This window comes from Alligator mississippiensis, chromosome 2, assembly GCF_030867095.1.
Source record: "Alligator mississippiensis isolate rAllMis1 chromosome 2, rAllMis1, whole genome shotgun sequence".
Classification (NCBI taxonomy): Eukaryota; Metazoa; Chordata; order Crocodylia; family Alligatoridae; genus Alligator; species Alligator mississippiensis.
The window spans coordinates 101,171,870-101,199,197 of NC_081825.1; the positions used below are offsets into that span (position 1 = coordinate 101,171,870).

General features: G+C 53.6%; 1 protein-coding gene across 1 annotated transcript; it reads right to left on the reverse strand.

Annotated features, from left to right (window-relative positions):
• On the reverse strand, positions 1-25,859 carry LOC109282915 (maestro heat-like repeat-containing protein family member 2B). The gene is made up of 38 exons (XM_059721296.1): positions 25,826-25,859; positions 24,285-24,424; positions 23,141-23,263; positions 22,322-22,484; positions 21,823-21,921; positions 21,224-21,375; positions 19,639-19,731; positions 17,978-18,097; positions 17,128-17,235; positions 16,536-16,680; positions 16,040-16,080; positions 15,564-15,702; positions 14,935-14,987; positions 14,186-14,293; positions 13,711-13,830; positions 13,353-13,475; positions 12,219-12,371; positions 11,841-11,867; positions 11,454-11,576; positions 10,962-11,041; positions 10,437-10,572; positions 10,185-10,280; positions 9,713-9,817; positions 9,398-9,521; positions 8,899-9,008; positions 8,232-8,384; positions 6,921-7,075; positions 6,479-6,623; positions 5,858-6,054; positions 5,090-5,227; positions 4,777-4,888; positions 4,089-4,235; positions 3,593-3,772; positions 2,866-3,018; positions 2,299-2,433; positions 1,957-2,059; positions 1,079-1,144; positions 1-227 (listed from the first exon to the last, which is right to left on the reverse strand). The coding sequence occupies exons 1-38, from the start codon at positions 25,857-25,859 to the stop codon at positions 46-48; spliced, it is 4,581 nt and encodes a 1,526-aa protein (XP_059577279.1). The 3' UTR covers positions 1-45.
• Positions 25,860-27,328: the final 1,469 nt, after the last annotated feature.

The following is a 27,328-nucleotide window of genomic DNA, read 5'->3' on the forward strand; positions in this document are numbered from 1 at the left end:
TGCAGAACACAATTTATTATCAAACTCAAATATAGGAGCTCCCTTTTAAATGGAACGGGGCTTTAGGCACCCAAAACAAAGTAAAGAAGTGATATGGGGCAGGGTACGCCCATGGTTTCTCTCTTCCTGCAGCGTTCTCCCCCAAAGACTTTTAAAAATGGTCTCTGAGACCCGAGTGGCCATAGTTTGCACCTCCTGCGATGTGTCCTGTTCCAGAGCTTGCAGAGCTGGAAAGAGAGAGGGAGACATTAGTGAATAGACACTTCCACCTCCGGGGAACACTGGTCACACATGCTGGCAGCGCCAGAGCAAGGCCATCCCTGGGGAACGGGGCTCTGGCATGATGTGCAGGTGGGCAGTGCATAATGGATGCAGTGTTGCTCCCATCATCTCATCACCAGCATCTCGAACAGCCCCAGACTTGTGGTCTCTCTGGGTCCCAAGTTACAGAAACTCTCCCACACAGACGTGGCTGTGGCTGTTCCACTGGGAGCTTCCTGCATTCCCAGCTGAGGGGAGATGCCGATTCTGCTGGGCACTGAGCAGCTTTGCTGCCCATGGAGAAAGGCTGAGATTCTCAACAGCTTCCACTGACAGGATTCTCCTGCCTTTCCCACCAGAAACCTTCCCAAGAGCTGCCATTGCCAAGGGGATGTGACTGGGCACTCAGACCTGGTGTGGAACAGGCCTGGTTCATGTTGGTTTGTACCCGATGAAGGGACCTGACAGACAGGCTGCCCAGGGGAGGATTGGCAGTGGCATCTAGTGGCACTGGCCACAACTCTCCCAAACCTAAGGGACCACAGGAAGTCAAGGGAAGCCAGAGCCTGGGCAGCTGTGGCTGGGGAGGGGCCTGAGCAGGACAGTCAGAAGATGCACAGATTCAGCTCCTCCGTGCTGCACCCTGCTGCTCCAGGGGAATGGGAGCTGCCTGCTCGGGGCAAGGCTCTCTTAGGCTATCTTCAGAGCAGAGCGGATGCACTGGGCTCCAAAGCACAGGGAGGGGGTCGGTCCCTGCAGCTTCCCAGCTCCTTCTGGGCTCCAGGAGGGAAGTGCAGGGGCTGGATTTCTTACTTACAGCTCAGCAGGTGCGCAACCTTTATCCGTCCGGCACTCCTGGGGACAGCATACTCCATAAGGATGCCTAAACACACAACAAGGAGAACAGATCAGCTTCCTGTGGTCAGGACACAAGGAAAACTCAGCCCAGAGGAAGGGTTTTGGTTCCCCTGTGCTGTGTTTGCCACCACAGGTGGGTTGTGGCCAACACGTTCACTGTTGGGTCTCATTATCTGAGTAAAGGGCTGGGAGCCAGGAAGAAAAGGGCAGTCTACACACGAGCTCCTCCCAACATCTCTGGTAATCCACAGAAACCTGCCTCATTCCCTGGGCCGGACTGGGAGTGTAAAGGGCACCAGGAGCCTCTCTGCAACCCGAGCACAGGGGCAGGCCAAGCAAGGACCCAGCCTTCCCTGACAAGCTGGGTTGGACATGCAGGCAGACGCAGCCTCTTTCCCAGGAGGAAGAGAAGCCCAAGGAGTTTCAAGATGGGCTCAATAAGGTCGTGCGGGGATCTGTCTGACAGGACTGCTCCCAGGCACCAGGTCCCTGCACTCGGTGACCCAGGAGGCCTGCGCCCCTTCCCATCTGCCTTCCCCATGAAGTGGTGCTAAACAGTCATGAGCTGTGCTGGGTGACCAGGTCCCAGACACGTCTCCATCGCTCAGAACTACTGAATCACAGCACAGGGCTTGTCTGCCACAACCCCCAGCTTTACTGTCCGGTTGAATCCCTCTCAACACCAGCCTTGCAACACTGGGAGCATCATCCTTTCCAACTCCTTTCGGGGGAACCTGAGGCGGGCTGACTAACAGCCTGATCCTGCTCAGCAACAGCTTTACCATTCCTCTTGGGGGCGGAGGGGAGAATGAAAAGGGACCAGGCATCCTCTCTCACCTGTAAATTTGACGGCTGCCATCCGAATTTCTGGCCATGGGCTCATATAGTGTCTCTGAGCTGCCTGGCAGAGATCCTCCAAAAGAGCAGGTTTTTCTTTGGCCTGGAGGGAACCAAGGACACGTGAGCTCCCTCTGGTGAGAAGTGCTCTCACACCACATGCTGGTACTGATCAGGAGGAAATGGGAGCACCAAGGGACTAGAAGGAGCAATCATGCCCTGTCCCGTGCCTCCTGGTCCTAGACCCGACCCTTGCAGTTATTTCCACTGTGTCCCAGTTCCCTCCCTCCATCCTATGAGCCCTGACCTCAGTCATCTCGTGCCACTCACAAACTCACTCACCAAATGCCTGCACATGTCCCGCAGCAGCTGTTCCTGCTTCCCCTGCTCTGACCCCTGGATATGAAAGGCCAGGGCGGCCTGGACCCTCCTTAAGCCCAGGTAAGGGCAGCACAAGCCCAGCGTTGTTCTGCACTCCTGAAAAACACGGTCACATCAGGTCTGTACTCCCTGCTGACTGCTGAGCTGAGGCCAAGGGTTGCCTCTTGACCCAGAACTGTGCCCAGGCCAGGAACAGGATGGCCTGGCCAGGAGGTGACTGGCACTAGGCATAAAGGAGTGGCTGTGAGCAAAGGGAGGACTTCTCCTGCCTTTCATATGGCAACTGCAGGCAGCAACCGTCTTCCCCGCAGTAAAGCCAGGCAGGGAGATTTCCTGCATGCACAGGGGGTCAGGTGTGCAACCTGCCCCGGACCTGGGAGGCAGCCCCGAGCTCAAGGAGGTGCCTGCATGAAGCCACCTCAGCGGGAAGGGGATGGTCACCACTGGACGCAGGAAGACCAGAGTGCCCCTGGGGCTGGACTGAGGAGACCTGGCGGGGCTGAGGAAATCACTGTCACCGGTTCTTACCTTGGCCACCTGCGGGTTGGGGTCCTCCAGATGAAGCAGGAGTGTTCCCAGGCTCTGCCTCACCTGCCTTTTATAAAAGGCTTGCCTTTTCCTCATGCAGCCTGCCAGGGCACCGAAGAGGGAGAAAGCCACGGCGCGAAGGCCGTCATTGTCCTGTGGCCGAGAAACCCCCGTGTGGTCACAACCAAGCCTCTCTCTCATGTGCCTGGCACAGCTCCTGACAGGAGCCTTTGGCTTCCAGCCTGCCAGGTGGTGTGCCAGGACGTGGGCTCTGGCAGGTCCTGCTCCAGGTGGGCTGCCTGGGCGCCAGGGCACTCAGCAGAGTTCGGGGAGCAGCAGCGAGCCTCATTCCCTGAATGTGTGGGCACCAGGGGCTCCGATCCTGAATCCCAGCAAAACCACATCCCCCAGCCCCTGTGGTCGCTTGTCTCTGCCCAGCTCTGCTTCCGACTTAGGAGAATCAACACGGCAGAAAAGAGCCCCAGAGCCCTACAGAGCCCCATGACCCCAGCCACAGCCTCGCCCGGTCTCCTGAGCGTCCCTTCCTGTCTACAAGGGCCCATCTGTCATCCCATTCTCTTCACTTGCTTTTCCTCCTGAAAACTCATCTCTTCCACAGAACTTTCCAGTTTGGGCTGGAAAAAGGGGCAGCAAGTGCATCTCCCACCTCTGAAACGGCCCCGAATGAAGAGCACTGGAATGGGGGTGGGGAGCGCTGCTCACTCACATGGTTAAAAAAGGGCCTGATGTGCATGACTACATCCTGGACCAGGGGCCCTGCATCTGTCCCTAGATGTTTAAAGATGCGGGTGAGTGCCCGCATGCCCTCCTCCATAATCTCAGGCCTGGTAGGCATGAATGATGCCTGAAACAGGGTCTCCACGACGGCCTTCTGGTGTTTTTTCAGCTGTAAAAACAGAAGACGCGACACACAGATCAGTGCTTACAATCCTCACCTCTGGGCTTTCCCATTCACAGAGCACTTGGGACCTCATCTGACCATGACACCATGGCTCCATTCCCGTATGCCTGTGAGACACAAGGCACCCACTTCTGCACCAAAATTACACTTGTCACACCCAACTGTCTCCAGAGGCACCAGAGGGGGTGAGACAGCAAATCTGGATACACTTCCAGTCCTTGCGTACCCTTTCGGCCCTGCCTCATTGTTTGGTCTCTACAGCCGAGCTGCGTTCTAGAGTGCAGGGGGATTTCAACCTCACCTGCTCAGGGGCACCGTACATGATGTTGCCTAGTCCTCTGGCTGCCATTTGTTGGACAAGGTTATTTGGGTCCCTGGCTCGCTGATGTAGTATATAAACGGCTGCCTTAAGGAGCTTCTGGTCTTCAATGACCGGGTCACACACAAGCTAAAAGAAATTAATGTGTCCATGAGATCCAGCACAGTCATTCCCAACAGCCCAGCCCTGCAGCAGAAAAGTAACCCATGCCAGAGCACAATCCCACAGATCACCGTGAGGAAGAACCTCAGCACACGGCGCTCTCTTTTTGGACATGGGGAGGCTTGTCTGCTTAGAGCCAGGCAAACCCTGAAATCAGGGGCTTAGTCTAAGCGGGAGAGATGATGCCGATGTGAGTAGATTGGGACATTGCTTGCTTTAGAGCAGTGTCTACCTGGGATGCTGGGTAGAAGATGCAGGAGTTAGGACCAAACTCAGAGCTGCTGGCTAGGATGAGGGTTCAGTAGGAGCAGGTCAGTAAGGCAATCCTTGTCTGCCTCTCCTTCTCATACGGCAGAAGTGGCGATGCAGGGGCCAGGACAGAAGAGAAACCTCTCATCTGCCTCCAGTGATCCTCCCTCCTAGGAAGGGGACCAGGGGACTCCCCAGGGAAAGAGCACAGCAAACAGCTGCCTGTCCATCAAACTGCTCATTCTCTATGGGGCCTTACCTGGCTGATGAAGGCTGTACCAGTTACACGCAGATTTTCTGTTGTGGAACTGGTCCACTGTAGGACCTCCCCTATAAATTGGGGTGTTATTATTTCCAACAGCAGCAGAGCTCTGCAAGAGAAAACCACTAGTTCTGGGACCGGCTGAGCACTGCCAATACTCATTTGCTCTGAGGCGGCAGCTCTCATCGCTTGGAGCACAAGCTCCAGGTCTCCAGCCCCACACAACCCTGCATGTTCAGCACAGAAAGTTCCCCTCCACCACTCATCCCACTGCCTAGAGCACAGATGCAATCCAGCCTGCCTCTCTTACCTGGCCAGCTGGCACACCCCCTCGTGGTGTGTCTGAGGGCTCTCCAGTAATGGCCAGGTTCCTGCTTCACAGAGCTCTGCAGCCACTTTATCCCCAAGGCCCTTTGCGATAGCGCAAGCCAGGGTCTCCATAGAAAGCCTGGGGAGACAGAAGATTTACAGATTTCCAGACCGCAACAAGATGCTGCGGCCAGAGCAGAACCAAAATGCCCTGTCACTTGGGGGCCCGTTACTCAGACACCTGCTGTGCAAGGCAGGCAGCTCAAATCAGACCAATGCTGCCATTCTTTCTCATGCCTTGCAATCCCGACAGAGACAAGGAGGGCAGGACCTTGCACAAATCAGTGCTGGAAGACAAACAGGATGCGTGGAGGCTCTCCCAAGCTAAATGCGTTGCAGAAGGAACTGGGCAGCCATTTTTCTCTCCTTACAAGGACAAAGGCCACATGTAGAGCATGGGAACGTGCAGAAGTCATATGCCCAGCTCCCAAGCACCGGGAGCCCAGCATGTGCTGGTCAGTAATGGAGATTGTGAAGTCCCTGGGCTAAAACTGCCTGTCCTGTCCCAGAGGAGCTCAGACTGGAGGAATAAATAGGACCTCCCAGCCTTAACATTTCACACTCTGCGCTTCTCAGACAACCCCAGCTTCTTTCAGCTGCCAGGACCAAGGCAGCTCAGCACAGCCCTTGGCAAGGACAAGAACACCCTGCTGGCAGCTAGCCTGAAGTGAGGCCAAACCTCTGAAACCAGGCACAGCCTACTCCTTACCTGCAAGGGTTGCCCACTGTGCGTGCCTGCCCCTTCTGCAGCTGCCTCCGCCGGATGCTTGCTGTGGGCATCGGCATGTCCTGCCCCACGGTACGGCCAACTTGCGCTAGAAGAGCGCAGAGGAGCTCAGGGAGTAGCTCCCTCAGGACTGGGCTGGAGCGGATTGTAGTCAGCATCTCAAGGGATGCACATGTTGCCTGAAGGGACAGAGAAGACCAAAGTCAGCCTGGGGAAGACACCTGGAAATCCATCACTTCCTCACATCCAGGAGAGCTCTGAACAGCTCCCTTCCCAGTCACATCCCCACACTCCCAGTCACATCCCTGCACTTCTGCCTGGGAAGTACAGGGGCATCAGCAGCCTGAACGCAGAGCTGCAAAGCAAAAGGAGCCTCCCAGTTAGACGAGTTTCTAGTTCCAAAGGCTCATGGAGTCAGTCAGCCACGAAGCATGAAGCTGCCATGTTTCTGCTGCTGACAGAAGAGCGGGGGTGACCCAGGGGACAGCACAGCAGTGGAGAAAAGCTTGCTGCACAACCTGGCATCCTACCTCAAGCTCTTGAGAACCAGGACTCTAGCCCTCAAGGGGGAACCAACAGAGCTGGGCCTGGGCTGTCACTTACTGCGAGAGGTCCCAGGGCTGCAGTGCCCTCAGATGAGCTCCCTTCCGTGCCGGCTGGATGCTGGATCTTCTCCATAAGCAACTGGAGTATATGGCAGGTGGAGAAATCATCCCTCCCCAAGGCCCTCCAGAGCTCAGAGGTGTCACTGCAATTTAACACAAATTACATATGAGCTGCAGATGCTCCTGTGATGTCATGAAGCAATAGGACACTGAAGCAAAGGCCAAGGGATCTCCTGGTCTAGGACGGGGTTGGGGCACAGTGATGTCATTTGCCAATGCCGTTAGGCACAAGCCTGGCATTTCCTACCCAAATGCACTAGGATATTGACTCTTACCAAGTCAGCCCAAAGGATCTGCAGCTGACTTGAAACTCCGTGGGCTTTGCCAGGCTATGGGATGTGCGTGGCCACCAGGCACAAGAGGTTGGGAGTGGCAAGTACCTGTCCATTGGCAGAGGCTTGGCAAGGAGGCTGGTGATCACTGCCTCTAGGTGGAACACAGCAAGAATGCCAACGCCTTCCAAAAGGAAGCTTCGCATGGACCTCTCCTGCATTGTTGGCATCCGAATAAAGATGGTGCCCAGGATGTCCGGCACCTGGAGGGAAAATAACAAGAACAAGGGTCCCTTTCTCATTCAGCCAGCACAATCCAAACCAATCCCTCCCGCAGTTTGGCAATTTGCTGCCATCTTAGAAATTCCTTGCTTTAAGGGACCAGCGTCCAGACACTGCTGCCTCCGGCTGATCCTAAAAAGTGAGTACATCTCTATGTCCCTACTTGGGGTAAAAGTGGACACCACAACATGTGGGCACACACCAACCACACACCCTCAGCCTTTCCTCCACCCATGTGCACACACTTACAATCTAATTGCATATGCTGCCCGGGAACTATTTCTGCCTGACATTAACCTGTGTGCTCACAAATACCCCAACAAATATCAATATCTGGGGGTGGTTTAAAGAAGCTAATTTGGGCCTTTTGCCTGTGTGGATGCTCAGCTCAGGACCAACAAGCACCACCAATGTCAGAACCCCTGTGAGAATCCCTGGAACCGCGAGCAAGATGATTGTAACTGTAATTTTTCCAGATGAGACCAGCTCTGCTGGAACTGCACACTGGAGTTCACACTCCTCATTTCTAACTGCACCTCCCTGTTCTGCACATGGCTGGGCCTGCAGGACAGTAGGTCCAACTGCCCATAGCCAGTCCCATCCAGAACAGGGAGAGGGCGGAGGCTGCAGTATCTCTAGCTTACATTCTTTCCTGCGCCCAGTTCCCAACCCTGCGGAGAGGAGCAGGATGGAAGGAGCATTTCACATAGCCTCTACCAAGGCTGGGAAATGCCTGAGGACACAGACCCATCTCTAGCTCCTGCCCCTGCGTGGTGTGGCACTGAGAGGTGCATCCGTTCCTCATCCCTAAGCATGGTGTTCCAGCCCAGCCACAGCTGGGTGCGTCCGACTCCTTGTTGCCCTCTCCTGCTGTATTTGCCCCACAGTCTATGTTCCCAAACCTTCCAGGGCTGAAAGCTCTTATCAATAATGTAGGTCACTGAATCCCCATCTTGCCTTCCTGTGCTCTCTCTCTTGGATGCAGCTGATCTGCTCTTCCCCATCCCTGGCTAGTAAGGGAAATGAAACTTCCTTCATGTCCAGGGATCAACAGTAAGATTGCTGTTCACTCCACATGTAAGCAGTGTTTGAAAAGCATAAAGCAAATGTACAAAGCCTCCTCAGCTTCAATTTTACCTCATCCAGAAGGGCATCTCCATTCTCCCTAAGGATTGAATGGAACCAGCGGCCTGCTGCTGTGGCGCACGTGGGGCTGGCAGAAAGCATGCCATCCATTACTGTCCCCACAAAATCAAGGGCCTGGATGGAGGGCAAGTATTTGCCAATGACCTGGAGACAAACAGAAAGAAGGGAAACTGCACTCAACCCCAGAGTTCAAGACTGATATTAAAGAGCGGTGCTGTGCATAAGCTTGTGCCCTACAGCGACTTGGTGCGTGTGCAAGAGGTGAATCCTGGGTTTGAACGTTCCACCGGTCTTCAATGGAGAGAGCATCATTAGACAACACAACATGAACACAGCCAAGCTGCACCCCAGGATAACTTAAAACGGGCACACAAGGAGGCCAAGTCCTGGCTGAGGCTCTCACTTGGATGCTGTACTGACAAGTTTGTACTTCTGTGCAGGGACAGAACTATCTACCAAGCTTTCTAATTTTGTTCTGACTTATTCTTTCTACCATGGACATGGGCAAACAGCAGCAGACAGTGGGTGAACAATAAGTGTCCCAAATGCCTCCCCCATGCACTCCAAAGAAAGAGATAAACCATGTGTGAGCAAAAGAATGGACAATGAAGGACGCCCAGCTCCCAGAGTCTCCACACCAGCTTCTTGAGCCACTGACCTTCGCCATTTGGCAGGATGATGTAAGCACAGCCTCAGGGCTGGAAGCTTTGAGCTCCTCCCGGAGACCTCTCAGCTCCTCCTCTGCTGCCTCCATTGTCCTGGACTGGTCTGGAATGAAAATAAGGAGGGAAAAGTGCTGTAATGATGTCTGAAACAGAACCTTGGCTCCATGGAGGAACCATGTGCAGTGTCATGGGCAGGGTGGTCCAAGGGTGATGTTCGAGGTCTGAGTGACTTCAGTGGGGTCAGAGGTGCAGCGGCATCAGAGCTGCTACAATCCTCTCCCCATTCTTGCTAGGGGGGCTTCTTTTCACACTTCCCAAAGGAGGGTCAGGCCCTTCACAACTCTTCTCTCCTTGGAGGAGATCTTCCAAGGGCCAGTCATGGCCCTTTTGAGGTGTCATTAGACTAGCAGTGAATGGACAGAGCAGAGGAGTAGGCATTACCAGAGGGAGAAAAGGGGCAGAGTCATTTGCACCTACTCAGAGTGCCCTTACCTTGTAGCTGCAGAAGGCAGACAATGCATTCGGCGGCCCACAGGCGGGATGTGGACAGAGAGGCACAGGTATACGGCGCCAGCAGCCCCAGCAGGAACCCAAACTGCTCCAAAGGCTCTTGTAGCTGAGAAAAAAGGAAAAAGAAATGAATGACATGTGCCTGGGTCTGGCTAGAGTGATATTCAAGTTTATGATCCTGAGAAGGTGAAAACAGGAATGCATCCCTGTGGGATCCTGTCTGTTAGGGGAGCTTTCTACATCTCAGGGTGAGGCTGCCATGAGGACATCAAGGCAAGAGAGTTAGACCATACTTACTCTGCAATAGACTGTGTCCCGATAGGCAACAAGCAGCTGGGAGCTGGCTTGCAAGGCCCTATCTTTCTCCCACTCCTTGTCGGAGAAGATCCACGGCTCAAGCAGCTGTTGGGAGAGCAAACTACTGTCAGAGGAACCTTTAAAACGGCTCAGAGGAACCATTTCAACAGCAGACATCACCATCGCCACTGAAATCCCTCCAAGCAATCTGATTCTTTTATCATCTGGATACATCCCAGGCAGACCTTAATTCCCCTGAAGCCAGAGGAGCTGTTGAGTGACCCTGGCACAAGAAGATGCAGCTACTAGGGATATCAACAGCATGCAAGGGAATTACCATGCATTGCCCCAAGAACACCTTGGGAGACTCCCCTCTCATTTGCCCTGCCGAGGGAAACCTTCCTCCCTGTTTTTTGACCCATTCCCCGTTCGCCAGAGAAGAGAGCTCTGCCTGCTCCTGCTGGCTACTCACATGGAACATTTCCATGAACCAATTCTCAGTGGGGTCTTCTTCAAGGAGGCCCCTCATGAGCTCGCCCAAGGCCTGCATGGACAACTCGTGCAGTGCCTGCAAGCAGGAGATAGAAGAGGGAAGCTCAGGGCCAGCAGGAGTGCGTGTCACAAAACCCAGAACCATTCTAGGGAGGCCAGGGGTGACTGCCAGGACCCAGAGCAGGCTGGGGAGCAGGTCCCAGCAGGTGATGCCAGAACTGTCTAGGTGTACCTGTATTTGGACAGAGTCCTGAGAGGTCTCACCCTCTTCCCTCAGCTGTTGAACAGCTGGAAGAGGCAGCAGGCATTTTAAGCAGTCATCCAGGATGTTTCTGCTTTCATCTGGCTTTAGTGAGGGTTTCACCTTGCTGGCAGAAGAAAGAGAGGAAGAAAAGCCCTGTCACACTGACTGCCAGCCCCGAGGGAAAGTGGGTCTAGTGCTAAGATATGGTCTGAACCTAGAACCCAAAATCCAAACCCCGCTGGACTTGGCAGCTGAGAAGCTCCTGGCACTCCCCACAACCACTGCTAGCTGTCCCACAACCACCACCACCAAGTCTTTCAAGTCCAAATCTCCAAGTGGACCAAACACATTCAAACCCTCTGACCCCAGCTGCAGTGAGAGCAGCCTGTGACCTGAGCCCTGCAGGTGTCTCTCAGCTCCAGATCTGATGGGAAGAACAACAGAGAGTTAAGGAAGGAGCTCATCTTTGACCAGGGCATCCCAGTGCCAAGGGCCAGGGCAGGAATCACCTACCTCAGGTGCTTAATGGCAAGCATAGCCCTGAGGCGAACAGGAGAGGCCAAGGAATCCATTGGTTCCTCTTTCATGAAGTCCTAAAAGGCAGAAACGGAGACATGACACAGGGGAAATGGATGTGGGAAGCAGAGAGCTTCCCCCCACAAACCCAACAGGCTGCCCTCCCAGGTGAGCCATAAACAGAGCCAGGGCTGTGCTGGCCACAGCTCCAGGATCTTGCTCAGGCTGATGGCATTAGTGCAGAGGGCACAGAGCTGTACTCCCGTCACTCAGCAGACACAGCCAGGCCCTCCAAAAGCAGCCCACAATGCAGCATTGCCTACAAAGCTTCGAGAGGCACCCTCTTTCTGGGCCCCAAGCAGACCCCTGATGAGGCTCCAAGAATCCCATCATAGCCAAGGGATGAAACAGCCGCTCGAAGAGAAACCAGTCCCATTAGGTTCCCACTAGGTCCTTTGCAGTTTGGTCCCCAGGGCTCCTCCCACTCACCAGCATGTACCCCAGGAGCTCCTCTTTGGAAGTGAACTGGAAGCTCTGGGAGTCGTCTGCGTCCTGGATGGCACGGCTGATCTCAGTGACTGACTGTATCAAGGTCAGCTTTAAGTCTGGGTCCTGAATTTCATGGGGGAACACCAGGGAGATGGGGATGAGGAACGGACAAGAACCAAGGTCCACAACGTAAAGATCAGGGATGAAATGCAGCCTCATTTGCATCCCTGAGAGATGTCTACAGGCCCCAGAAAGCCCCAGGCCCACACCCATATCAGATGAGAAGCATGGTGGCAGCAAGGACTCCAGCCTGGGGAAGGTCATTGTGCCTCCTGCGGGTAGGGTCTGGGAAGAGCACAGGCAGAGGTGGGGTCATTGAACATTTACCTTATTGACAATGTTGATGCCAAGCACCTGGGAAGTGAAATGCAAAACAACCGTCAGTGCCTGGAACGGCTCCAGACTACAGCCCACTGCCAGGTCCGAAAAAGGGCCGGGCTGGGGAGTGTTGAGCGGTGCAAGGGCATGAATGCACGCCCGGCTCCAGCGCAGGACAGGTTGTCAGAAGCGTCTATCCCAGCACTCTCCATACGTGGGTCCCTCCCACTGCGCATCATCCCAGAAGGATTAACATGGATGCTCATCACAGGCGTGAGTTCAGGGGGAGGATCAGACAGTCAGAGCCTCGCTAGGCACCCAAGTGCAAAGGAGACATCAGTCCCGTGGCAGGCCTGTTCCCGACATGGTGCAGTCCCAGGCACTTACCTGGCAGCTGGTCATGTAATACTGCAGGACCTTCCTGGTGATGTCATGCTCCACGCGGGGGAGCAGCTCTGTTCGGGGGGCATGGACAGCAATTCGGCTGTAGGCCTGTATCAAGGCCCTGTGGGTCCTGGCTCTTTTCCCTTGGTGATAATCCTGCACAGAGTGACACAACACTCACACCAGAGCTTCCCATGCCTTCTGCCCCACAAGTAGAAATCACTGCTGACCAAGGAGTTGCCCAGCAGCGATACCGGCTCTCCCTGCCAGTCACAGGAGACCCACAGCTCTCAGCACTGTCATCAGTGCTGTGTTTCAGATGCCTCATCTTCTCTGTCCTGCAGCCTGGGTGACTCAGGCAGAGAGAGCTGCAGTGCCACTCTGAGCCGTGGAAGTCAGGGCAGGGGCAGGGGAGAGTTTGTGACTGACAGAAACTCGGGCAGCAGATGCATTGTGCCCAGGGCCTCCTCATGCATTTGGCAGTAAGGAGTCCCTGGGCACAATGCATCGGGAAGGCTGCTGCAGGTCTCTCCGTGTGAAGGAGGTGGCTCTGCCTGTTGTGCTTTGTGCAGAAGCTGAAGCTCTCGGCAGGTGTTTGGGGCACCGTGAACACCCTGCTGGATGCGGCCTGGACCCAAACACCTGTGAGTGCTGAGGTGCTCAGCTCAGCCGTGGTGGTGGCTCTGCTGGGCTGGGTGAGCCCTAGAGGAGAACCTTAGGGCCCATTTTGCAGCAAACATGTAGGTGGCTCTAGACTCTCCAGCACCTGCCCAGGGAGGTGGGTGGGCATGTGGATTATGCACTCGGAGCTGGTACTTTGAGGCTGGGCAACAGGGCTCATGTCTCCTCTCCCACGGCTAACTGAAAGATGTGAGAAATACACAATCTCTTTCTCTGGGTGAACAACAGATGCAGTTGCCTCAGTGCCTGAAAGGGGCTGGTTGAATGTTGACCCATTAACCTGGGACATGAAAAACGTGAGTAGTAGAAACCGTGTTCCCCTCTGTATCACTGGAGACCTGATGTGGAGCATGTCCCCTGGGAGAGGGCATTACCAGGGAGAGGAGCCACTGCCAAGCTGTTCTTCTCAAGGGTTTCTAGGGGAAGGAAGTGTGAAAAAGCCCCCAGCTCCATTACCTGCAGGCGGCCAACTATCCCAGACACCTGCACTTTACTCATAGCCGCACCGAAGTCCTCCAGTGTGCCCAGGGTGAGGTCCAGGTGGCCCTTGGCTGAGAATGCCAGGATGGTCACAACGTGCTGCAACCCAAGAAACGCATTGGCGAGTGAGCAGGACCATCTGGCTGACAGACCCGAGAGTCCTCCCCATCTCCCCTGATACTAGAACTGCCCATCCGACCTGCAACAAGCCAAGGGGCTGTCCGAGGGAAAGGACAAGGGAAGGCCATGAAGCAAACAAGCCCCAGACACAGAGCAACAGAGAAGTGAGGACACAGGAGGCCCTGGCCATGTCTGGAGAGAACAGGGTCCTCACCTCTCTCTCAGAAGTGTTCATGTAATCTGTACTCTTCAGAGATTTCTGGAGCTGGGATTTCACATGGGCAACATCCTGGCAAGAGGCCAAGGTGGTACCAAGTGCCTTATATAGGAAACTCTGAAAGAAGGAAACCAACATCACCAGAGCTGGGAACACAGCAGCCTGCTGGTCAGGACAAGAACCGCCCAGAAACACACCCGTCCCTAGGAAGGACCAAGAGAGTCCAGCCCCAGCACCCACGCACCAAATAACTGGCCCCACTCCCTGCAGGGAAATGGCAGCTAAAGGCAGAGAAAGAGCCCCGCTAAGCACTCCCTATAGGTCAGTGAAGAGAGCAGACAACCAAAGACAATGCCTTTGATCAAGAAAATAGAACGGAAAAGCACAAACTGTGGAGAGAAACTCTCTGCAGCCTCCTGCCACAGCACCATGAAACAGCTGCAGAAACCCAGCCATTGCCAAGAGTACGCACCTTCTCCAGGGAGGAGCAGGCATAACTGGCTGTCTGGTGCTGCAGCTCCAGGCTCAGCTGACTGCTCCAGGCATCGTCATCAATGGTCTTCAGTGACATGTGCAGGAACTGAGGGCACAAGTGAAGGGAAAGAAAGGGTTGGGTGCATGGGCTGAGTCTCTGTCGTCCTCCTCTGCTGTGCCCTTTCTAGCACCCAAGTCTCACAGGCAGAGGACTCCTTTGGACAACTCTACAGGTGGACACCCTAGGATCTTCCTGCTTCTCGCTCCCCCTTCCTCATCTCTGCCCAAGGATCCTTCACAACCTTGACACCAGTGGACAGAAATTTGGAAGAGATTGTGCCAAGAAACCTGTCCACTGGGGAGAGATTGTGTAGAGCGGGGAGGATGGATCAAGTCAAAAAGGTGCCATGGGCTCTACAATGGGCACCTCCAACTGCCAGGGACTTCAGTGCTTTGTTGTGTTGGACTTGCATTGTGATCGGACCTGGGAATTGCAGAAGCCCCAACCAAGGCCTCATCTCCTTTCTTGAGCTCAAAGACTGTACAGAAAGGGTGAAGGATCCCAAATGGACAACTCTGGATGCCAATCCAAACTCAAGGACACTGGCAAACCTTCCAAGTTGGACTCTTGCTGGGTTATTGACTTTCATCACCTCATTTCTCTGAGGCATGAGGGAACCCTCCCTTCCCAGACAGCCCTACCCAGTTTGGCTGGCTGCAACAACAGTTCTGAGAGCCATCCTGTACCTTTAGCAGCAGGTGCTCCCACCACACATTGTCCTGGGAGGTCTCAGGATGTCCTGAAGGTGGGAGGCAAACAAGAAGGGTGTCACTGCTATAGGCACTGAAGAAGAGTCCTAGTTGCCTCCCTGGGCATCAAGTCTTTAGAAACTGCTGCATCCGCACCCAGTCACCTCCTGGGATCCCAAGGTCACAGGCTCTGTGCTCTAGTACATACCATACTGGCATGTCTGGAAGTTGTGCATGACCAGTCCCTGCAGAAATGGCCATAAGGGGCATGGAGGGTGCTCAGCACCTCAGGGATGTGCTCAGCACAGCACAGTACAGGACTGGGCTTCATAGAAGGGCAAAGTGCACAGAGGTTTCCTCTGGCAACAGAAACCTCCCAAGTGTGCAGGGAACTGCAGGAGAGTGGTTGCTCTGGTGGAGTCCTTCATGGGCAAACCCTACCCTGGGTCCCATCAACCTCCATGTTGTCAAGCCCCTAGATTTGTCCCCTGTGGCAAAGAGTAGAAGCTCTCAAGCATGCGATGCTGCAGAAGGGGAATGGTGCCACGGGGGGCTCCAGGAGGCTGCAACCTCCCCTCTCCCTTTCCATTCTGCAGAGATCACTGTGCTCCTTCCTTGCTTGTTACCTTCAATGGTCGAGAGCAGGATGGGAATCTTGATCCTCCACTGCTCTCCAACAGCAGGGTGGATCGTGCGGTGCAAAGCCCACAGTCCCCGCAGGGCAGAATGTGCGCGGCTGCCGTCACCCAGGGCCGAGGCAACCACCTGACAGCGAGAGAGAAACGGGGGCTCAGCTCTGGAGCAGGACTCCATGGCTTTCTTTAGGAGGAAAACTGGCCTCCACCATACATGGCCAGAGCATTCAGCAATCAGACATAGGCTGAGGTTCTGTGCTAGGCTGAACCTGCATGCCCCTCCGCAGGTTACGAGGCAGGGGCAGAGCCTGGCTCTGCTCTGCCAAGGGAAGGAAACTGCAAGCACAGGGCAGCGCGGAGTGTGGGAAAAGACAGAGTGTGCTCCTCCAGCTAAGGCTACAGGCACGTGTCCCCACACCACTGACCCTCCCCACACCTCTGGCAAGTACCTCTCCAGGGCTACTCACCAGCAGTCGCGCCAGCAGCCCCTGGGCCTTAGGAAATTTTCCTGGAAAGAGAAAGAGAGCATGGCCATGTGGGGCTACTTTGGAACTGGGCGGGTGATGCTGCTACAAGCCTGTCCATTCCCAATGCGCCCACCCGTGGACACTCGGGGAGCTGGGCACAACTGGCACTTTCCTGGCACCTTCCGTGTCTGAATCTCAAGGAGCTTTACCAAGGAGCCTTCACTCCCAGCCCCTCTGTGAGGCAGGCACTGCTCAGTCATCATTGGATAAGCGGAGAAGCTAAGGCAAAAAGGCCCTGGGATTCCCCTATGGCACAGCATAAATCTGGGGCAGCTCTGGGTTGGAGGAGCCCACATTGCCTGGCTCCCCCTCCCAGGTTGTAATGACCCAACTGTCCCTCCCGCCTTTGGGCCTCCTCGTAGTGCATGGATGAGACTGAAGACTTTCTACGAGGCAGGTGGAGCAGGTTCATCCCACAGGGATCTGGATTTCAAACCTCCTTTGCTGGGGTCCATCCAAGCTGCTTCTTCTCCCTCCCACTGCGGTTGCTCAGCCAGGTCCCCGAGGCATCGGCACAGGGGGGTCAGAGTGCAGCTGTACTGAGCTGGCACTATGTACTCCAGCAGCCGGGGCCATAAGACCTGGAGAGAAGAGCCAGACAGCTTGGACTCAGCTACTTGTACCCGTGCACCCAGCTCTCTTCATCCAGTGCTCAAGGACAGTCTCCTCTTCTTCACCAATGACCCCACTTGAGGGTCCTTCCCCCACCCATGACCTCATGTCTGTCTCTCAGGAATAGCTGATCTCTGAAACTCTGTTCTAACACTGGCCAAACAAGTCTCAATTTCAGAGAAAACTGAGCAGAGCAAGGAGAGAGAATGAGGAGGCCAGCTCAGCACAGGGATCCCTTCCAGCTGGGGTGTTGTATGTCATTCCTAAAATGGTGGCAGCTTGCTCCATAACTCACGGCCAGCACTGGCCATGGTCTAGCTCCATTTCCCTGCCAATGCAGAGAATTGCCCAGTGGAGAGGTACAGGGGATGAAAAGAAATGCATTGATAATGCAAGGGCAGCAGCTGGTCACCTACTTGGCTCATGCCATTGATTGAGACATCCAGATTTTCCAGGATCTCCACACAGGTGGCTCGGATGCTCTGTTCCTCCTCGGCATCTTGACTGGAACGGTTTTTGGACTTCTGCACAAGAGACCGAGAGAAAGCTCATGAGCAAGTCAAAAGGCACTGACTGGACACTCAGTCTCCATCTCCGCAGCCAGCTTGAACGCTGCAGTTACCGCTGATTTTATGTTCTGCTGAAAGCACAACTCACTGGAGCTGAGATAATAAAAGAAAAACCAAGCTGATGGGGCAGGTTTCCAGTTCAGAAAGACCTCCAACACTGCAACGACTTGCTGGACACAAAGTGTTTCTGGGGCCTGGGAGTGGGTTATGTCTTGACACCTGCCAAGTATTCACCTCCCTTGTCCTTCCAAGAGAACCCTTCAGATTCAGCCCAGCAGACACAAATGTGCAGGCATTACACACCCGCTCTCCTGAGTCTGCTCCAGGGCCCGGCCAGCTCAATTGGCTCGTCACCGTGATTCTATCAATGGGCCAAGCTATGTCCTGGGCACCAAGACACATCCTCGGGAGTCTATTTCTACCAGAGAGCATTGCTGTTCTCAAGGAAGTTTCCCTGACAGACTGTGCGGTCAGGGATTTCACTCTTCAGTGCCTGACAGGGCAAATCTCAGCCTCATCAGAATATGTACATAGTTCAGATCAGTCTGGTCTCACCGACACCCTGGGGAAAATCCAGAGGAGCTGCACTGACATCCCGAGAGCTCCCTTGGATCTGTTGTACCAGTGAAAATGGTCTGACCCTGGTTCTAATGACTCAGCCTGGCAGCCCCAAGTCTCCAGCCTTGATTGCTCTTACCATTTGGCTGCCAGACAAGCTGGACTGCTTGAAAATATAGGCCACTAAGTCCCAGGCCCAGTCATCCAGGCCCTGCACACTGAGCAGTGTCCTGATGAAATGAAGGACGGCCTTCTTCACCTGGAGGGGAGGAGAGGACAGATTGGAATCAGGATGGCCCTTATGCCCTAATGGTGGCGGGGACCGGCCATGGCACAAACCCTCCCTCAAACCTTGGAAAGGAGACAGGGAAGGAGAAGGGTCCCCAGGCCTCCAATTTTATTTCTAGGGTTTATAAAGAGGCAAGAGAACAGCGTGTCTTCACTACTCAGTAGTCCCATATTGGTATTGGAGGGAAAGCAGATCCCCTCCCCACTGGCAATCTGATAACACTTCCCCAGATCCTGACTATCCCCAGCTCTGGAAGCAGAGGGGCAGACTCTCTGCACTGCCTTCCCTGAAGATGCTGATAGGGAAAAAAAGTTTTCTCTACAAGAGAACCGAGAATCTTGGGTGGGAATTTTGTCAGGTCCATGTGCCATCCCCAGCACAGCCACTACTCACAAAGCACCTCACCTCAGGGCTCTGATCACCAAGCGTGCACCTCATGGCCTTGACTATTGCATATTTTTTCTGGCTCATCTCCGGCACTGGAAGAAGGAGAAGGAGGGCACAATGTTGCTGTGTTCTGGGAGCAATCCACAGCAAGAGGCACCTGGATTGCAAAAGACCTGCTTGTGGCGACCTGCACAACCTCCTGTCTCTACTTTGGAACCTGGGAAAGTCTCTTGGGCCATAAAAGGGCTTGTTAAACCTCTCAACTTGAGAGTGCTGCCAGGAAAGGTGTCCAAGCAGGATTTGGCCCCAGCATTCCTGTGTCATCCAGCAGGACACAGGGTGCTACTGGCCCTCTGGGACCGAGCAGCAGAGGACGGAGGTCTGGCTCTAGCTCTACGCAGCCAGGGCTCTTGAGCGCAGCTAGAGCAGGGCAGGTAATTCAGCCTGGACAGTCCTAACTCAGTTCCTGAAGGGTCAGCCAAGACGGCAGTCAGCACGTTTGCTCTGGTCATACTCACAGTCAGCAGCAATGATACCACTAAAGATTGAGAGGGACGCCACACGGCTTCCCTCCTTGTCGGTCTTGAGCCGGGAGCCCACAAGGGAAATAAATTGGTCTGGGGAGAGACAGGCTGCAGGGGAGAAGAGCAAACCTCAGTACCCTCAGCACTCCTTGTTCTCATTCCCCCCTCCAGGGTTTGGCACAGTGCAGGGAGGTTCCAAGGAAACCCCCCCGTCACTCGGAGGCCCCTCTCCTTACCGAGCAGGCGGAGACAGTAGAACACCTCGACCTGGTTCTCTGATCCCGGCAGCTGTGCGATATCACACACCTGTGGGAAGAAGGGAAGGGATTCTCTACAGTCCCAGCTGGGTGCAGATGACTGTGGAATGGATCCTGAACTCCCACTGTCTAGAGTCCTTTTGAGTCCCAGGAGACATCACTGCTATCACAGCAAGAGCCACGAACTCAAAGGTCCAGACAATAAGCAAGAGGGGACCCTGATTTCCAAGTCCCTTTAGCAACACGGCTGCTCTTGGCTGGACTCGCACCACAGGGTTGATTGTTCTGGACCTGCTAGGCACTGGGATGAGCAGTACAGGATCAACCATCAACCTCCCCTTACCTGGGTGTGCAGGGCAAAGCAGATGCTCTTGAGTTTCCCATCTGGTAGAGGGACCTCAAAATCATAGGCTACCTCCAAGATCTGGCTCAGACTCTGCAACAGATGGTGAAAGTCAAAGGGAGGGTTAGAGAGGAGAACCGTGGAGTAAGCAAGAGCAGAAAATTAGTGAGTGAGAAAAGATACCTCACTGCCCCATGCTTAGTGCTTTATTGCTTTGGAGCTGGAAGTTTCCACATCTGCAACTCTGACCACACTACACTGTGCTGTTTGAGCCCCTGCCCAGTACCCTGAATACACCCTGCCTGGATTACCACTCTCCAGAGATTCAGATTCCTTCCAAAGGATGCCAGGAGGAGAGTGGGTCCCACAGCCCACAGGTGTTGTAGGCCCCAAAACTGACCCAGAGTCAGGACCAGCCAGCATCTGCCCCCACAGCTCCAGGGACACAGGACAAGGGAGCACAGAGCTGAAGTGGGATTCTCCCCTGGGGTAAACCTGTGCTGCCTCAGGGGGATGCCCAGGTGCAAACAAAGACAGAGCGCAGGAGCGACACGCTCCACAGGCATAACCACTGTATAACATGCTCCACTTCTATAACCCATAGCAGGGAGCCCCAAATCTTCTTGTTTTAAACTGCCAGGCCCTGACCATAATCCCTGCCAAGCCCAGAGGGAGCAGAGCGAAACTCAGCTGGAAGGAGTGGTCTGGTAGTTCATTTCTTTTGTCTCCCCTTATCAGACTTCCCAGAAAATGGAAGCAGCATTCCCAACATGGCTATGATCTACAGATCCGGCTGCTGTGAGTTTAGCCCCCAAGGGTAGGCAAGGCCGATCCGTTAAGGGGTCTTGAATTGCACCAGGAAGGCCCCAAGACAGCTATGGAGTTCCTAGGGCAAGTCGTACATGCACACACGTGTGCCAGTGCGCACACCCACGCATACAGACAAAAGCCAATGCCGGTTTCCCAGGCAGCATCTCACCATGGTGACATGAAGATTGTCGACCCCTCCCTCGTATTGCTGCAGGAGACAGGGAAGCCTCTCAAAAACAGTATTGCAATGCCTCTCATGGTGGAGAAGGAGGCCCATTGCGGGTCCCAGTGCCTTGACTGCAGCCTGCTGCAGCTGCAGAGAAGAAAGGCAGGACTGAGTCCCTTTGACAGACTTTCCAGGAGGTTGCTCTGGATCAGGAAGAGGCACAGCTTTTCTCCTCAGGTCAGCAGTGTCCTTGGTCCATCATTGGATCAGCCCAGTCTGCATGGTTCCCACCTACGGCAGCTGGGAGGAGCTGTGGGATATGGCACTGAGGCTGGCTCCCCAGTGTGCTGCTGTGCCCAGATTCATGTGCAGAGAGAGCAAACTCCTCCTTGATGCCATCCCCCTGGGCACAGAAGGAGTCATGCCCGGAAGGCGCTTCCCCCTATCCCAGTGCTCAGTGGCACCCATTAGCGCACACGACTGCACACTGCCTGTGGAACGTGATATGAGCCCCAGAGACTGGGTCTTCCCTGCCAGGACTACACAGACATGCAGAAATAGTAACATGTGACAGCTGTGCTACAGAGCTAGAAAGACAGCAGCCCTCACCTCCAGGTCCTCACTTGTCAGCCAGCTGCTGCTCATGAGATTAAAGAAAGGGAGCACATGGAAACCGTAGTCGGCTGCCCGACAGCTGGGGAACGGGCTCTCGTCCCCGATGTGGAATTTCAGGTTGGCAGCCCGGGCAAAGCCTTCCACAACTGCAGAGGGGGAGAAAAGACAAGACATTTGCACAAGAACATCGGAGTGAGGTGCTGCAGGACATGCAGGCCTGGTGGTCATGGCAGTGTCCCGGCAGCCTCTGTGCTGCTTGGGGCAGATGGAGAATTTGGGGCCGGTGGAGCATGCACCATGGGCTACAACTAGGATTCAATCTGCACCATCTGCCCCAGGGCCTAGAGGCAGCTCTAGCCTCGGTGATGGGTCCTGGGAAATACTCTACAAGCATCATGAAGGGCCCAATCCTGCTCACTGTTCAGAGCCTCCAGCCAGCCCAGGGAGGGATGGTTCTCCACTCGTGGTTGGATCAGGCCCAGGAAGTGCAGTGGAGGCCCCGCTTACCAGTGTGGGACACTCCAGTAGGGCCGGACTCTGTGTTAGGCTCTGGGTGCCCAGTGGGGGCACCTGCAGGAGGGGCTGGCACTCACCTCCACACAGCGCCCGCTTCATCTGGTCGGTCTCCACCAGCCTCAGCACAAAACGCAATTTGCTGAGTGTTAGCACAAGGAAGGGCTCAGACCTCAGTGCTGCAGGATGAGGATACATTGTGCAGTTAGAGACATTCCTGTCCACCTTCATCCCTCACTCTCAGGGTGAGCAGCATAAAGGGGCTTTGAAGATGTCAGAGGAACCCTACAGTGACCGCCCCTACGTAGGGCAATTCTCTGTCTGCTGCCCCTCCCATGCCCAGATGCAGGGCAGGAGGAGGGAGTGGAGGGTCCTGCCCACCTGATCTCCACTCCTTCCTGTCCTGAAGTCTCTTCCAGCTGTTATATAAGTTAGTGCTGGCACCTAAGAGCCAGAAGCCAGACTCTTCAGGCCCCAAAACCAGCTCAGTTTTGATGTCCCCATTGGACAGAGTGGTATTTATCCCCTCCCTCCACAATCCCTGATGAGAGCCCGGAAGCAAGGGAGGCAATGCTGTACCATAGGCTGAGACCATGTCGCCCAGTGTAATCAAGAAGAAGATTGGAGGGAGTTCCATGATGCCCATGTGACACTGCAGCTCATACATCACCCAATTATAAAAGGTGCCGGCAAGTGCCACGAGGGTTTTTCCTGCAGTCAACTGCAGTTCATCATTTTCTTGCTAAAATAAAAAAAGAAAACTTGAGCACACACCCGACGCACAGTTTATATAGCAGTAAGTCAGGCTGGGGTTAAAGTTGCCTCCTCTGAAAGGGAGGGAGAACAATGCACTAGCCTCAGCTTCTCCAGTGGCCCAGTGTCTGGCCGCTCTCTTAAGTCCATTTCATCCTTGGCTCCAAGCAAACTGTCTTCCCCACCACCTACCAGCCACACACTGTAATAGCTGCTCCTGATTTCACTACATCTCCCTAATAATTCCTTGAATGAGATCCCTCACTCATAAATGCCAACTGAAACACTTGACTGAACAATGTTTCGGCTCTGGTTGGCTGACCAACTGCAGAATTCACCTGGCTGTAGGACACAGCTTCAGCATGGACCAGGAAGCTTCTTGGACAACGCTGTCCCCAGCAAAACACCTATGCACTCTGGTCTTTCTCAGCAGATGAGCTGCCCCATATTTCAGAGGAGCTCAACACTGGGCTGGATCGTGTCCCTGCTCTCCAGAAACATCTGGAGGAGATTTGTCTTGAGCAAGCCTGCAGCCTCTAACCAGGGTCCATGCAGGAGATACACCATAGCTCAAACCACATTGGACCAAACAAACTACGCATAGAGTAAGGTCTTGCGAGGAGAAACTGGGCAGAGCTCACTCACCTGGGTCTCCCTCATGTCTTTGGAGGCCAAGTGGATGATCCTCCTGACAAGGTTCCTATCCAGGCTCTTTATGTCCCCCTGCAAGACTTCCTGCAGGCTGGAGTAAATGGTTACTCTTGTCTCCTGGGAACACACCGAGAAAGAGAACAGTGGGATTCCTTTGGGACCAGTGCCAGATCATCCAGGACTATGATGTTGGACATCAGCTAACCAGGGATTCTTCTACAGCCACACTAAGGGGGACCTTGCGCCTGGACAGGAACCCAACCCAGGGTGTCTTGCATTTGTCCTCTCATGCAGATGTTCACAGCTGGCACTGACAAGGGAGGAGTGTCAGGCACTGTGAGGGCACAATGTAACAGACTGGCGGGAGACACAGAAATATGATCAGAAAAGCAGTCAGATGCATCACAAGAACTGTCACCCCAGTGCACTGGGGAGGTGGGAGTGACTTGCATTTCTTTCAGAGAGGGGGACACCAGGGGAGTGACAAGGAGCTGCCGGGTGATCCTGAGCAGCAAATTTAGCAGGAGTTTGCTGGGCAAAATGCTGCCAAAAACCATTGTGCGATTAGTTCTGTCACTGAATGAAGAAGGGAGTTGAAATATTTGTGAACCAAGTTGCGCTAACCCAGCCGAGTCATACTTGGATGACAGCAAATCAGGCAGGGAAAGTGTGTTGCCCAGGGTCTCTAGACAGAGGCTCAGCACCCTTGGCTGTATTCCCAGTTCTTTTCCTGACTTGCTGGGGGACAGTGGTCAAGTCACTTCACTTCCTGGGCTGAGGCTTTCCAGTCTCACAAGGCTGTTGGGAAACTAGATTTCATACCTCAGTGCTGTGAGATACTTGGAGGAAGACACTAATGAGGCTCACAGCATTATCTGTAGGGTGAGGGCTTGTTTGAATGTGGCTTATACCATATCTATCATCCACTGGGATGGGGGAGATGATGCCCATGTGAGCATGCCCTGATATCATAGTGACATCACAATATAACAAGGGCATGTTGTATTGTGACCGTTAATAGGACAGGAGGAATGGAAAGATGCAGATGGACAAGGACCAGTTTTAGTTGGGGTCCCACCCTGCACAGCTTGGAAGGAAATGCTTAGAGCAGCCATGTGATACAGAGCCATTGCCCTACCTCCTCCTGTTGGAGTCTCTCCAGCAGAAGGCTCATGGTAATGTCAAGGTCCATGTCTGCCTGGCCAAACCCTGGGCCAAGATTGCCCTGAGCTTGGTCCACCAGGCATCTCCCTGCAGAGGCATCACTGGTGGAAAAACCTGAAATGGAAGAAAAGGATTCTGTTGATTTCCATTGGTCTCGTTCATCACCACCCACTAGCAGCTCTGCTGGAGCCAAACCCTGTGGCCTGGCTACAAAGGAAAGGTTTCCCAGTACAGCAACAACAAGAGAGCTCTCCAGGCCAGCATTGTGGGCTGAGGCAGCTGGGAAATTGTGCAGACAATAACAATTCTTTTCTCCTTGACAATTAGTTGGAGAATTGGGATCACACCCCCAAAATGATGGGTTAGGACCGAAGTTTTTGCAAGCTAGTTTGCCTATACAGCTGCCTCAACCCACAAGGGTGGCCTGGAGTGCTAAAGAGGCACTTTCCTTCATTCAATTTAGTTCTGCCAAAAGCCCCTCTTTGTCAGTAGGATGGAGATGATGCTTTGGTGTTGGCCAGCATCAGAAGCTAAAAATCTATAATCATCAGTCCCATGTGCAATGGCCACAGCTGTACCAGCCAAAGAGGCAAGAGTGGACCTGGTCAGGGAGAAGAAGATGCATCTTTCCCTTTCTCCTGCTCTGTTATGCTAGAAGATTTTATTGCGAAATGGCCCAGCCAGCTGGAAGGGAGATTACTGTGACATTTGTTTTCAGGAAAGTAAGGAAAATCGTGCAGACAATAACTATTCTTTTCTCCTTGACAATTAGTTGGAGAATTGGGATCACACCCCCAAAATGATGGGTTAGGGCCAAAGTTTTTGCAAGCTAGGTTGCCTATACAGATACCAGGTGTGGGGAGGGGCTGTTTAAATTAGAGTGGTTCCCCAACAGCCACTCTAATTAAAATGGCTTACCATCACATGTATTAAGCACCTCATATTTTAACATGGCCACTGGAGCACTTTAACTAAAACTTATTCAATGAGCTTTAATTAAAGCACCCCCACAGCTATTTGAAAATGTGGTAGGCGGGTGGGGGGGTGCATAATTACACAGTGAGGCAAGGCTGGAGCATTTTAATTAGAAAGTGGAGCAGACTCGATTAACTGAGCCTGCTCCAACCAGTTCTAATTAGAATGTGAACCAGCACGTCTATAGGCTGCCGTCGTGCTTCAGCTTAGGTAATGTATACAGAGACACCTCACACCACCCACCTGGCTGCAAGGGGGACAGGGTCAGAAATACCTCGGGGATGGAAGGAGGCCTTTCCCAGAACATCTAACACAGTCTCCAATGATTGGAGGCATGTCAGTGTTCAGAGGCTGAAGGCTTGATCCTGACCTGGTATCGATCACCCAAGCTACAGTCTGGACCGCCAAGTAACAGTGGTTTGCACAACCAAAAGTCTAGCTCTAGCAAAGCTGATTTTAGCTAATCCAGCTATTTCTTGTGCTTCCAAGAAGGGGTGTGGGACTAGAGATTAGGCGTGGAGAACATTGTGGGGATCTTACCTCCGCTGGGTAGTTTCAGATCGATGACTTCCATTGTTCAAAATCGGCTTAAACAAGCTTTCCTTCTCTAATGCGCTGAGCAGCTCCTATCGCGAAGGCATCCGGAGTCACTCAAGGCTCCAGGTCCAGGACCCAGGAAAGAGGTGAGGCAACAGCCTTTGTGATGTAAGCACCACTATGACAACTAGGTGACCATGTCCCACTTCATAGCTGGCTGCTGACCAATGAGGGGCTGTGTATCACGGAAGCTTTCACAGGGCTGCATAAGGCTCCAGATACAAGTATCCCCAGAGGAGGGTAAATTTGTTTTTGATGTAGAATATCCTAGTCGCCCAGATCACCTTGGAGTTTCCTGTCTTCTCCAGGTGCGCTGTACCTTCCAACACTGATCGAGTATTTAAATCTGCCCATGGAGGAACCAGGAAAAACTTCCTCTCACTTGCTAGTTTTTGGCCTCCTTTGTTTTTGCATCTTGTTGTCCAAAAAGGCCCTCAAATGTTACAGGACTGGGTTGCAACCATCTTGTCCATCCAGCCTGCCAAATGCACCCTGCCCACATGGGTCCTGGGCCTGTCTACATGGAGGCCCCACCCACCCCCTCCATCCAGTGTCCCCAGTGGTGGGTGCGGGGTGGACGCTGCCATGAAATCTATTTGAGAAGTCGATGATTCAGGACTTTAAAACTTGGCCCAGTGGGAATCTCACTCAAATGTCTCAAGAGGTAGAAAATCTGTATATAAAGGTGCTCTTGTTTCCCTCCCATGTCGCTGCCATATCCTCTAAACATTAGTTATTTAACTCATACACAACCCCTGTCAGACTGACTATGATCACTATTCTCAATTAGCAGATGAGGATAGCGAGGCAAAGAGAGAGCAAGTGGCAGGTCTAGAAGACATGTGCTGGTGCAAGGAAGTGAACTGAGACCTCTTGAGTCCCTTTTCAAAGACCTCTGATGTGTCAAACTCTAACTGCAGAGGGTTTGCTCTTGCTTTTTGTGATGCCGGTAATTCATGGAGGGGAAGGGAGCTTTTCCCGATGATACTAGAACGGTTGCATGTACTGCTAAATGAATAGGTGTGATTAAGTGCAGCATGTGCCTGTGTACACTGGAGGACCTGCAGGACAAGTCAAATAAAGGAGTGATTGGAGGAACTGTACAAGATAGTGAAGCTGTTATATTTTTTACATGAATGCAGCATCTGGCTTAATCAGGCCCTTTGGTTCCTTCAAAACACAGTGAGAGGCTGACACCCCCTCTGCACAGAGCTACCTGCATGAGCACTTTTCTCTGAACTTAGCAACAGCAAGGCCTGTGATCTTAGGTGCGCTATGTCTCAATTCCATATCAGGGAAGTTATGCTGAAGTTTGCCATGCTATTAAGGCTGGCTGTGTGGCATCTTACAGGGTGCCGAGCACAAACATCAGTCTTCTAAAATAGTGCCTGCTAGTGGCAGGTCAGGCATGCAGCATGTGCAGCAGTTTCCCTCGATTATTGCATG